At 38.5% G+C, this 13,058-nt stretch overlaps 1 protein-coding gene across 1 annotated transcript; it reads left to right on the top strand.

Annotated features, from left to right (window-relative positions):
• The first annotated feature begins 1,447 nt into the window (after positions 1 to 1,447).
• On the top strand, positions 1,448 to 12,975 carry GTF2H2 (general transcription factor IIH subunit 2). Its single transcript, XM_005142991.2, has 15 exons — positions 1,448 to 1,695; positions 1,774 to 1,851; positions 3,166 to 3,202; positions 3,497 to 3,583; positions 4,352 to 4,402; positions 4,840 to 4,894; positions 5,698 to 5,803; positions 6,818 to 6,908; positions 7,077 to 7,164; positions 7,728 to 7,835; positions 8,664 to 8,727; positions 9,589 to 9,692; positions 11,612 to 11,714; positions 12,013 to 12,052; positions 12,473 to 12,975. The coding sequence occupies exons 1-15, from the start codon at positions 1,640 to 1,642 to the stop codon at positions 12,590 to 12,592; spliced, it is 1,188 nt and encodes a 395-aa protein (XP_005143048.1). The 5' UTR covers positions 1,448 to 1,639; the 3' UTR covers positions 12,593 to 12,975.
• The last annotated feature ends 83 nt before the right edge of the window (positions 12,976 to 13,058 follow it).

The raw sequence follows: 13,058 nt of genomic DNA, 5'->3' as shown, positions 1-13,058 counted from the left end.
AAGGTGAACCAATTGGTGTTGTAAACTCCTAAATGTAGGGACCATGTCATACTCCACTTGGCAACAACTGGTACGGTATTGCAAAATTGTTCAGCCTGGAGAAGACTGTGTGGAGACCTCATACATCCTTCCAGTATCTGAAGGGGGGCTATTAAGGATGCTGGGAAGGGACTCTTCATTAGGGACTGTAGTGATAGGACAAGGGGTAATGGGTTCAAACTTAAACAAGGGAAGTTTAGATTGGATATAAGGAGGAAGTTATTTACTGTAAGGGTGGTGAGGCACTGGAATGGGTTGCTCAGGGAAGCTGTGAATGCTCCATCCCTGGAGGTATTCAAAGCCCGGTTGGACAGAGCCTTGGGTGATATGGTTTAGTGTGAGGTGTCCCTGCCCATGGCAGGGGTTGGAACTTGATCTTAAGGTCCTTTCCAACCAGAACCATTCTATAATTCTAATTTCTGGGCATAGCAAAGTAAGGGTGATAGAAGAAAGTTACATAGTTAAATACAGATTTATAATCTTTATTACAGCAGCTGTGAAAGGTGATTAGTCAGCAACTATAAATACAATAGCCTGTTTTCAGTGAGATGCACAACCCATCTTTTGCCTGCACATGGAGATAATCACTATTCCAAGCATTTCAGGTATCTTCTCTGGAGGTAGCAATAAATTCAGCAATGAATGAATTCCAAGTTCTGAGCTTTACAACAGTGTCAAAGAGGTGCTTTTGCTAACAGGGTAATAGGCAGTTATTTTCATGAAGTGACTGATGGGCATTAAAGTTCAGTGGTACAGTGCGACACCCAAGGCCAGACTGGACGTGTTTCTAGGCAACCTTACCTAGTGAAGGTGTCCCTGCCCATGACAGCGGGGTTGGAGTAGACCTTTGGAGATCCCTTCTAACCCAAACAATTCTCTGATTCCATAATTCTAGTGCAAGTAACTAATGGCCTTTTCCCAGGCTCCTACATTCTTCTACTAATTACTGAAATTATTTCAGTTACTTACAGAAATACCATGCAAAACCCTGATAGTGCTTTAACCCTGCTACCTGGCCAGAGAGGGCCTGGTTGACCTGACGGACCTCCCGCAGGCTCCCCTACAGCTGTACCTCACGACGCATTGCAGCGTTAATGACTTCACCGGAGCAGGTTGTTGCTGTTGTAACAAACACCCTGCACCGCACTGCCGCGGCAGCCACAGCCGCCGCTGAGGCAGGGCAGACGCTCTCCCGCCGAGGACCCGCTTCCCGCCCGGGGTGAAGGTAGGTGCCAGTCACAGCCGGTATGACCGGCAACAGCCACCAGGCCTGGCCTCGCCTCTGCTGCGAGGCTGCGCCGTACTCGGGCCGCCGCCGCTCCTGCCCGGAACTGTGGCCCGGCGGCGCGGGCGGCGCACAGAAGAGGCAGGAGGCGTTCTGTGGCGCTTCCGGGTCAAGGGGGGGAAGGACGGCGCGGTGACTGGGCCTGCGTGCTGGCGAGGCGGACCGCGAGGCCGGTGCTTCTCGGCCCTCCCGGCTGCCGTGCTGGGGGTGGTACTTGGTCACAGCGCGTTCATTCGCTCTGCAGCACCATAACCGGGCTTCCCCTCAGGCGGTGAAGGCGGCGGTGCCTTCGCAGCGGAGAGCGGAGCCGCAGAAATGGAAGAGGAACCCGAACGGACAAAGCGCTGGGAAGGAGGTTACGAGAGAACATGGTAAACTTCCCTCCCCTCTTACCGAGGAAAAAACCGAGGTTATCTCCCTTCTGCTCACTAATGGTCTGTTCTGCCTAGGGAAATTCTTAAGGAAGATGAATCTGGCTCGCTGAGACCGACCATCGAGAGCATCCTTTTCAAAGCAAAGAGGAAAAGGTATGATGATATAGGGATGTTGATACAGGGATGTTGGTTAGCAGACAGCTGAACATGAGACAGCTTGTTCCCAGAAGGAAGACCAAGAAGGCCAACAGCATCCTGGCCTGTATCAGCAATAGCGTGGCCAGCAGGGTCAGAGCAGTGATCATCCCCCTGTACTCAGCACTGGTGAGGCTGCACCTCAAATCCTGTGTTCAGCTCTGGGCCCCCCACTACAAGAAAGACATTAAGGTGCTGGGATGGGTCCAGAGAATAGTAGTGGAGCTGGTGAAGGGTCTGGAGCACAAGTCTGATGAGGAGAGTCTGAGGGAACTGGGAATGTTTAACCTGGAGAAGGCTCCAAGGAGGATGGAGGGAGATGGGGGTCAGTGTCTTATCTCAAGTAACAGGCAATAGAACAAGAGATAACGGCCTCAAGCTGCACCAGGGGAGGTTTAGATTGGATACTAGGAAGAATTTCTTCACAGGGTGATCAGGCATTGGAACAGTGGTGAAGTCACTGTCCCTGTAAGTGTTCACAACCCACATAGATGAGGCATGGTACATGGTTTAGTGGTGAACTTGGCAATCCTAGGGTAACAGCTGGACTTGATCTTGAAGGTCTTTTCCAATTTAGTTGATTCTATGATTGTTTGTGTTGCCAGGAGCCTGCTAATGTTCCTGGTTTGGTCAGTTGAAAGGGCTTAATTCTGAGACTGGCTCCTCTAAGTTCAGTGAGCCTATTGGCACCCCTGCTATGCATTTTTGTGTCCTTACCCCTTCAGGGCTCCAGATGTGTGCTGCTTGTCAGCTACTTATTAGTTGTGCCTCCCTGAAAAGACAGTGCAATTTATTTTTGTCTATGACATTAAGACTGAATGTACACAGGCTGGATAGCCCAGATGTACGCTAGCTCATGAGGTGAGGTCTTGATCTAGTGAAACATGGTGCATAGCATTGCCACTCCAATTTACACTGTCTAGGGAAAATCCTTAAACATTTTTTTAACATTCAAATCATGCTTTGAGTTTTGGTATCACAGCACCAGATTTGTGTTTCAAATTGTCAGAAAAATTGCTACATAACATCTAGTTTTGTTTTACTTCTGATTATGTTAAAATGTTCAAATGTGGATGAAATTTTAAATGTAAGAAATATTTTTTGTTTGTTTTCAGAGAGGCATGAAATCTGTTTGTTATTGTCCTTTTTTTGCTGTAAATAAGTATCTGTGTTTGTAACTGCTTCCTGTTTGTATTGGCCTTCTTCCAGACTTTTGGTTTAGGAGCCATTCATTTGTTTGCATCTTACTTAAACTATTTTTTGTTTTATTAGACTCTATGAACACCATGGACAAGTTCGACTTGGAATGGTACGTAGATGTCTTAACCCTTGTCTGTCCTCAGTCCAAAACTGATTAGAGGTGGTATGTCTAATTTGAAATACACTTATGCTGACTAAATGTGCTTGAGACCAAAGCTTGTGTTTTCCACAAGCCTTTATTCTTTTTAATTCTTTGCTCATTGACAGTGTTGATTGCATAGCTCAGTATATTGAATTTCTCCTGTTTAAGGGAGCCAGTAGTTGCTTTTTTAAGTAAATGTAATGCTGAACAGTTCATTTAAATATGCTGTGTGAGTGACTATTACTTATGGTGAAAATGCAGATGCGTCACCTTTATGTGGTTATTGATGGATCAAGAGCAATGGAAGACCAAGATTTAAAACCGAACAGGCTTACTTGCACTTTGAAGGTATTTCTGTACTCAGAATTTGTTTTCTCTTACTAATCCATTGCTTCTTTGTAAACCAGTTCCATTTTGCATTTACATGAGTTAACATCTTCTGTGACATGCGTATCATACATGCATAGACTCATCTTTCTTGTTCCTACTTTTTTGTCTCTTATTTCTGTTACTAGCCTGTAATTTACCTGTTTTTTGAATAGTAAAATCTGTATAACATCAGTTTGATTAGTTTGCTTTTGACGAGCGCTTTGGTACCATAAAAACACTTTGTAGAGAAATATTATGGTAAAACACATTATGAAAAGTGTGGAAATTAAGCTGAAGTGTTGCAAGTAATAAGAGATGAAAAGAACAAATGTGCTTTCATTATACATCTAGATAACTTTTTTCCCTTACAGTTGTGTTTGATGAATTCTGCTTTGAATGGGTGCTAGACAGTTCAACTGGATTGCTCCTTCAGACTGTGGAGGACTTGAACTGTACATCTTGTACTATGTGGTCTTCTCTTAACCACACTACATATTGAAATCCTGGGGTTTGATGATTTTTGTACAGATTAGCACTTTTTGGTGGATAATGAACCTCCATTTGAACCAACAGTAGAACTTTAACATACAAAGTGAATAAAATAAGAGGAAAATGGAAGGGAGGGCCCATTCCTCTCTCAATTTTTTTCCAATTTTTTTTTTATATTGATTGCAAGTACCATGTTACTTAAAGCATGTGGAATAAAACTGTATGTCGTTTTTAAATTGTCTTACCTTTTCTTTATAGTTATTGGAGTATTTTGTTGAAGAGTACTTTGACCAAAATCCTATTAGTCAGGTACGTACAACCTGCAAGAGACAAGTAACTGAAAATTGTTTGAAAAGTTGGGTCTAGTTTTAACACTACCTAGGAAACTGTTTTCAATTAATGTGTTCCTTACCATCCCTGATGGATGAACTGATGAAAATAAGAACCCATCTGGCCCCTTTTTCTTAAGTTCTAATACAGAAGATCTGATAAGATTTTTTTCAGGTATTCAGAATTTTAGAAGATTTTTTTTATACCTTGTGACAAAAGCACTGGAAATACAGGAATATATGTTAACTGATGCGTAGTGTTGTGCTGCTGTTGTTACACTTACAAAAAAATTCATATAGTTAACTAATTTTGATCCATGAAGAAATATTAGGAAAAGTATACCAGAAATGTAAATCAACTTATTTTTAAACTTATTAAGAAAAGTTTTGTCTCTTATTTTTTTTTCCCTTCTCCAGCTTGGCTTAATTGTAAGCAAGAGTAAAAGAGCTGAAAAAATGACAGAGCTTTCAGGTAGGGGAGTTAGTATATTTTCTTTTTAAATTGAAGATGTTTCCATCAGTTGCACTGATATTCTAAGTTCTACCTGGCTGACACTGCTAAAGGTGAAGTAGGGTTTACATAACATTTTTGATAAAAAAAAAGTTATTTGACACCAGAGTCTTTATTTTAATCTGTTTTGATCTAGAATTGTTATCATGTGCATGGTCGTGATCAAGCCCTAGACAGATTGCAACTAAAATACATTTTGTTTCTCCTATAGTTGATTTGGTTGTTTGTTAATTTTGTGTCTTATGACATCCATGTGTTTTGTGAAATAGGATTAGATGTTAATAAATATGCTTTCTTGGTTCCTGCCTTCTGTCACTAGCAATCCCTGTGGCTTCAGAGATGAAGTGTTATTTTTATATTCTATATTCACTTGCAAAACTGGAGCAACCTTATTGTGGAATTTGAGGATCCATCAATCTTTGAACAATACTTTGAAGATAACAGAGGAAAATAAACTCTCTTCTGCTGAAACGCTCTGTGAGACTCTTCACATTCAAGCGTTCAGTGACACACAACAGGGATTTTATTCTTTCTGACTTCTTAAACGTTCTAATAATAGAGTGCTTGCAGAGTAAATGTCTTCCTGTTAGTATGTTGGTTTACTGTTTTCTGATTCTGATCAAGAGGTTAATTTCTAAGTGAAGCAGTTGCAAGTCTCAGTTTGAAAAATCTTATTGTAAAAGTACAATTCATTAAATAAATAGTTTCAATATTTCAATTATTTTAACTTGTTATTTCAAGTGCATTGTTTTTTTCACTTACAGGTAACACAAAGAAGCACTTAACTGCTCTGAAGAAAGCAGTGGATATGAACTGCAGTGGAGAGCCATCTCTGTATAATGCCCTAAATTTGGCTATGCAGACTTTAAAGTTAGTATATACATGCAGGATTTTTGTTTTCTTTGTTTTACATAATCGGTATAATGCTGATTGTGAATTTTTGGAGGGGCAGAGACAGTATTTTTTACAAGTAGCATCGTGCATTGTGCTGACCTGAGTCTCTGAATGGCAGCTTTATGATTTCTTAAAATACAAGCTGTTGAGTTAAAGGTGCTAGTTCTGCAGAAGTTAAGTTAAATATGCTAGTTATGCAGAAGTTAATTTTCTAACACAAGATGCTTCTATTTAGAGATGTGTTGCTTATAGAAAGCAACAATATTTTAAAACTAAGTAGGTGGTTTTATGTTGTGTATGAATATGCTGATGAAAGACCCTGCAGTTATTTTTTACGAGAGGGCTAAGGTGTGAAAGGGAGTGGAGTTAGAGTTAATGATGAAGGAAAAGAATTACAATAATCTGGTGGGAGTTTTGGCATACTTTAGAAAGGTAAATTTTTGGGTAAGATGGATTTAAAAAACTTTTTTGCTATGTGTGGTATGTAGTTTGGATAAACGTGGAAGACTTTTAACAAGTAATTATAGCTAGAAACATTGGCAGAATAAAGATAGTAGTAAATGACATAAAATTATTTGAACGACTAGTTGGAAGAGAGTTCCATTAAGAGCTAAAAAACTAGTTTAAAGTAATGGATTTACACCTATAAACTGATATTTTTATTTTAAGAAGTCAGGAAGACTTACTGCATTGTTGCTAGTTTGAAGGTGAGTTTTACCTCTGAGAGTACAGATGAGGTACTGCAATAACTTAAGCATTAGAGCAAACAGGTAACAACTACACAATCAAATACTGTGTTTTAGATACTGTAAAGGTTTGGCTTTTGGAAGGTGAAATTCTGGTACTTAGAGAAGGATCTTACCACAGTCTTATAATTTGTAGGGGACTTCATATGTCACCTTCTCACTTAAGTATCATAGAAGTCCTTGGAAATTTTAACATACAAGTAGATTAGTGTTTATAAGTAAATTAACCATATACTTTCTTCAGGCACATGCCAGCACATACAAGCAGAGAGGTTTTGATAGTCTTCAGCAGCCTGACAACATGTGATCCGGCCAACATCTATGATCTGATTAAGGTACAGAAGTGAAGTTTGGCTACTACATTGAACATCCAGTTTGACTGCTGCATTAGACTAAGACAGTTGCAGAGTCATTGCTGATTAATTTTAATTTAAAACTTTGAGCCTTTTACTGTTTTCTGTTCTGCACATAAATTTGAGTATTCCTTCTTTTTCCATTTGCAGTGTTTAAAAGCAGGTAAGATCAGAGTGTCCATCATCGGCCTGAGTGCTGAGGTTCGAGTTTGTACAGTACTTGCCCGAGAAACTGGTGGTATGTATCTGAAGCTCAGTAGTTATACTACTAATACAAGTTCTAAATAAAAAATTAGGTAACTAATTTGTCATATATTCCTTAAGGCATTTTGATATTTAAGGATGAATATTCTGTTGTGCTGGCAGAAAATTGAAGGTTTTCTCAAATCTGCGAAACACACAATATTCAGTGAAATTATCAGTTGGTACCTGCATCTCTAGAGAGAAGTATATATATTTTAAACCCTAGTGTTGCTCATATAAAGCTCTGTGATGTAGAATTGTTGATATTGTTAATATAAATTACTACAGTAGTAGCTCTTACAATAACATTACTACAGTGTAATGTTGGAGAAAAAGCTATGGGCTTTCATATCTCATTAAACATTCTTACTAATCTAAACATTGTTCTTAATTTAAAAACTTGTTATTTTCAGTATCATTGACAGGACTAGTTTTTAGGAACAGGGTTAGCTAAATTTTAATTTTTTTTTTTTACTTAAGTTATTTTCTGTCATCTGAAGAGTATGTTTATATTCTTACCTGCTGGTAATCTGAGAGTAAAGCATTTCTTCGTGACAGGGACATACCACGTTATTTTAGATGAAAGTCATTACAAGGAGCTGCTGATGCATCATGTTCGTCCTCTGCCTACCAGTTCAAGTTCTGAGTGCTCTCTTATTCGAATGGGTAGGATATGGTTTTGTTAAAATCCTAGCACAAGATTTGCAAGTCTTGTCCTTTTCTTTCTTTGCATCATCTGTGTCAAAGCCATAAAAATAGTTAGAAGTATAATAAAGACATTGAATTTTTTTTAATATTTATTTTGCTAAATAAACAAATTTTCTTGATGTTGTTCCTGCAAAGTAGTCAGCTTTTAAATAAAGTTAAGAACTAAATATGGCAAATTTTCACAGATATGAATATATGTATTCTTATGTGTAGATTTAAGTACTGAAAATATTAATTTGTTACAGGTAAAGCCTGAGCAGCAGTTGGAAACTGCTGACTGCTCGCTTGACATGAGCTGTAAAAAATAAGTGGTGGAAAGAATGGTATCTTTTACAGCATCCATAAAGTGCTATAGTCTCTTTTGTCATATACTGCACTTGGAAAGTGAATATGTACTTGGTGTCTGCACATAAAAAGATTTTGCCCCCAAATAGAAACTGTTGTTCAAGTAAACATTCATATAGTGCTCTTTCTGCTTTCCTACCACTGCACATAATTTTCTTTTTAGCTGTTCATAAGAAATGGGTTCTAGTAAGTTTCAGTTAATATGAAGTCTATGAAAATATTTTTTTCAGTTGGAGGGAATACAGTGAGGGATTTGTTGGTGTGTGAAGGTAGAGAAGAATTTGATAGCTAGTAAAGAGTGTATTACTTCTGTAATAATAAACGATCAAAAGGGATAGGCCTTAATGTTTAGAATAGTCATTGAACTTATCCATTGAAGTAAGAAACAGAAGGATTAGTTTCATGTTTATAATTGGTAATATGGGATGTTTTTCTCTTCAGGTTTTCCTCAGCATTATATTGCTTCTCTATCTGATCAAGATGCAAAGCCATCCTTTAGCATGGTGTAAGTGGAATTCAAATTCACTTAGCTGATTACAATTCAATAATAATCAGTCATATTTAGAAAATCTGCTTGTCAGTGAAAATATTGCAAAATAACATGAAAAAAATAGTAATGTCCTGTGACTTCTCAGTAGAAAATTTAGTTCCATTTGTATATCCAGTATTTACCTATGGTTACATCTGTTAAATATACTTTTTAAAATTCACTGTTTTTTGTTGGGTTTTTTTTAAGGTAGTAAATGGCTTTTAATAATGTTGTGCGGTGATTAGAGCACAAGGGGGCTACAAGGTATCAAAGTGATTACTGCCAATTTTTACTTGCATTTCTTCATTCAAGTATTTTTGTCACTGTAAAGATAATGATGAGGATGAAGAGCATTCTCTGGAATAAAGTATTTTTTATCTATTTTCTAATGTGACTTTAGAGGGAAGTTTAAAATAGAGGCTTCATATGGTTAGTGTACTGGGGCTCTTCTCAGTGAATGGAATCACAGTTTTCAGGGATGATAGGAGAGTCTGAATTTTCAGAAGGAAAGTGTCAGCTGTTTGTAAGATTATGTACCAACGTCCATCTTAAAAGTCAATACAGAATATTTGCATTTGTAAGGAGAAATGCTAAGGCTTCCATCTCTTTCATAGCTATTTTATAAAGGCGCATTAGCTCCCTCATGTGGGAAAAGCTCCCTTCTGTGGGAGGACGTGGTTACTGATATCTTAGGGTTACTAGTTGCTTTCTGAAACTTCCATACACATGGAACTGTTGCATGGGAGCTACTGAAAATTTTCCAAGTATTTATTGTGAGAACTGTGTAGTATTTGTACTGTGGTGTTACCTCTTAGATATTAAATTGTCTCTCTCTAGGCAACTGGAAAACAACAGTGAGCCAAGTCTTTCACTGGGTGGATATTTTTGTCCCCAGTGTAGAGCCAAATACTGTGAACTTCCAGTGGAGTGCAAAATCTGCGGTGAGTGACAAGAAGAGGTGAGCAGATGAATAAGGAGTTCATGTTGAGAAAATTAAGGGTTAGAAAAATTCAACTACGCTTAGGAATTAAAAGCCAGCTCTGCTTTAAGAAGCCTGCGTTCCTGTGTCTTGAGATGTCAGCATCGTACAAGGGACTTTCAGGACTATACCTGTAACAGAAGAGCTGTATCATATTCACTAGTATGTTGTGAACTAAAAACCCTAAAACAAAGGAAGGAAGAAGGGTGATTCATATATGAATGGTAATAATTTCCTCAAGAATCCTGATTCAACAGACACACCAATATTTCAGACTCCTCAGTGCAATGCCATGAAGGTAGACTTTGAAGGACCCCTCTGGGCGTATGTGGGTGAGAGGTTTCAAAATTGAACTCAAGGTCAGGCTGCACAGTGACACATGAAAAGCTACAGGGTTGTAAACAGAAGCCCTTTGGTCTTGCAAAAGTTAATGCAACCACTGGTGCCCCCCCCCTTTTATAGGGGGGCATATTATGCTTTAATGAGGGTACGAGGGAGGATCAGCATTTTTTAGAGTATTAATGCAGTGTGAGCAACAGCTGTCCTCCTGTTAGCTTTTACAGGCACAACTAAATTGTAGGTATTACCAAGATGTATTTGGCAAGAGAATGAAATAACTTTAGCTTGGGTCACCTTGTCCTAGTTTTATGTGAAGGTTTTCATATCAGTATGAGTTGCATTTCAGCAAAGCAGTAGTGTAACTGGAGAAATGCTACGTATCAACAACGGATTCCCCACAGCTGTAGCTGTCAGTAGAACAAGAGCTCAGAAGTTTACACTGCATTTGAGTGATAAAGAAGTTTGTGCCAGCCCATACCCCACCTAACCTGTTGTCATGGTTTAACCTCAGCTGACAGTTAACCCCCACACAGCCACTCATTCACTGCTAGTGGGATGGGGCAGAGAATCAGAAGAGTAAAAGTGAAAAAAATAATGGGCTGAGGTAAAGACAGCTTAATAGGTAGAGCAAAAAACATGTGCACAAGCTAAGCAAAGTAAGGAATTAATCTACTGCTTCCCATCAGCAGCCATCTCCAGGAAAGCAGGTGTCTGTCATGTCTGACAGTTACTTGGGAAGACAGATGCCATAACTCCAAGTGTCCTTTCGCTTCCATCTTCTTCCCTACTTTCCTATGCTGAGCATGACACTGTATGGTGTGGGATATCCCTGTGATCAGTTTGGGTGAACTGTCCCAGCTATGTCCCCTCCCTGGTCTTTGTGCACCTTCTCAATGGTGAGGTGGGGTGAGGAGCTGAAAAAGCCTTGACTCTTTGTAAGCACTGCTCAGCAGTAATTAAAACATCCCTGAATTGTTAACACTGATTCCAGTACAGATCCAAAACAGAGCCTAGACCCACTATGAATAAAATTAACTCTACCCCAGCCAAAACAAGTAGACCTGCGTTAGCTGAAACAGAGCTGCGGCATCGTATCGCAGTATTATAGCAGGCTGAATTAGAGCTTTGTAGTTAGGCATCGTTTTAACTAGTGACATGAAATAGCAGAACTATTGTTTCCAAACAGGAGTTGTGCATTTAGATTTAAACAGATGATTCCTCTATGGTTGCATTTTGCTTAACTGCATGAGGATGAAAAACTTGCTAACTTTACAACTGTGCATTGTGAATGTACTTCTAAATATTGAGCGAAACCTTTTCATTAGAAATTTGGACTTCTTTGTGTGTGGATTTAACTCTGGAAAGGATTACAGGTTTGGATTATGGAAACTAAGAAACAATTTTATGGTTTTTAATTCTTAAATGTTCTGAACCACTGAGTAATTTAAAAATATTTCCTCTCCCCCCCTCCCTTTGTTTAATACAGAAAAGCTTTTCAGTGAGTCCTCTCTTGTAACAATTTTGATGTCTCTTTATTTGCAGGTCTCACATTAGTCTCTGCACCTCATCTGGCTCGGTCTTACCATCACTTGTTTCCTTTGGATGCCTTTCAGGAAGTTCCTCTGGCAGAATATCAGGGAGAACGGTATGCAAATCATATTTATGATAATGAGTGTACTTGTGGACCCTGTAATTTTTTGATCACGAAAGTAAGAATAGCTGGCAGTAGCTTCTTTGGTGTGGAAACAGTATTGAATGTTTAGGTGGTTTGGGGCACCTACAATAAGAAATATTTGTTGTTCCCATAAACAGTTATCCTGTATGTTCAGTTGAATAGATGAAATAATTGCCGTAAGTTGTTACTATGTATGAGATGTTTCTTAAACACTTTCACACAATCATGACCTTTTTTTTTCTGTTAAAATACACAATTTTGCTTTTAGGTGTTGTCAAGGCTGCCAAGGAGAAATGAAAGATCAAAATGTAAGTATGTTGAACTGCACTGGAATTCTCATGAAGGAGTGTCAGAAGTAGAGATGATCCTTTAGTATAGTCTTCTGAAGATGAGAAAAATATGTGTGGAAGTTTATCTTACGGTTTACTTCTCTGTTACAGAGTCATGCCTTTTAGACTGCAAAGACTATAAAGGTGTGGGAAGGGATTTCCTAAATAGTTGCATAAATAAGCTTCCACTCAGCCATTTGGAGGCATCTACAGTGATTCAAGCTCAGCCTTTTGGACATACTTGCTGTTAGAAACTTTAATTCAACTGGGCTTCTGTGATGTTAGCAGTTTAGTCTATTTACAGTGTCTTGATGACACAGCTGTTGACCTACTGCAGGACTATTTTATTTTTTCTTCTTTAATCTAAATTTGACTTGGTTTTATATCTTTTCCACACAGGTTTACGTATGTAAAGTGTGTCAGAATGTATTTTGCGTGGATTGCGATCTATTTATTCATGATTGTCTGCACTGCTGTCCTGGGTGTGTTCATAGGAACTCTACTGCCACATCTGCATAATGTCATATCAGTGTAATTCCTGCATAAATCCGGTTTGCATATTCAGCCATGGCTTTCGGTGAGGCACTTCGAAGCAACGAGGAAATAGATGATTACAGAAGGATGAACACTGGCTTGGGAGGAACTTTTTTACTAATGTATTAATGATTTTGCTATTGTGTATCTATGTTCTTGTCCAAAAGCTCTGGTTTTCTGAATGTTACTCTGAATAATATGTATATTTATAAATGTGAAAGTAATGAAACTGGTTTTATGATAATATGGCAATTCACCTTTCATTGTATGTTCAGAAGTCCTGAAAATATGTTTATATATCCATTTATATTTCCATAAGCTCCAGGTTTTAGTGGATAATACAGTTTTATAGATCAAAATTATTATTATTTTTTAAAGTACTTAAATAATAAATAAATTTTTGAGCATTAACTGGGAGACATTTCAGATAGTAATTTCAAGTAGCATGGCT

The sequence above is a fragment of the Melopsittacus undulatus genome, chromosome Z, assembly GCF_012275295.1.
Source record: "Melopsittacus undulatus isolate bMelUnd1 chromosome Z, bMelUnd1.mat.Z, whole genome shotgun sequence".
Lineage (NCBI taxonomy): Eukaryota > Metazoa > Chordata > Aves > Psittaciformes > Psittaculidae > Melopsittacus > Melopsittacus undulatus.
This window is presented reverse-complemented; position numbering and strand designations above follow the sequence as displayed.

Bases quoted from the DNA above. Each gene is read 5' to 3' on its own strand.
- GTF2H2 (XM_005142991.2), top strand. From the start codon at position 1,640: ATGGAAGAGGAACCCGAACGGACAAAGCGCTGGGAAGGAGGTTACGAG. The intron at 6,909-7,076 runs GTACAGAAGTGA...TTCCATTTGCAG, and splicing joins ACATCTATGATCTGATTAAG to TGTTTAAAAGCAGGTAAGAT. The intron at 12,053-12,472 runs GTAAGTATGTTG...TTTTCCACACAG, and splicing joins GAGAAATGAAAGATCAAAAT to GTTTACGTATGTAAAGTGTG.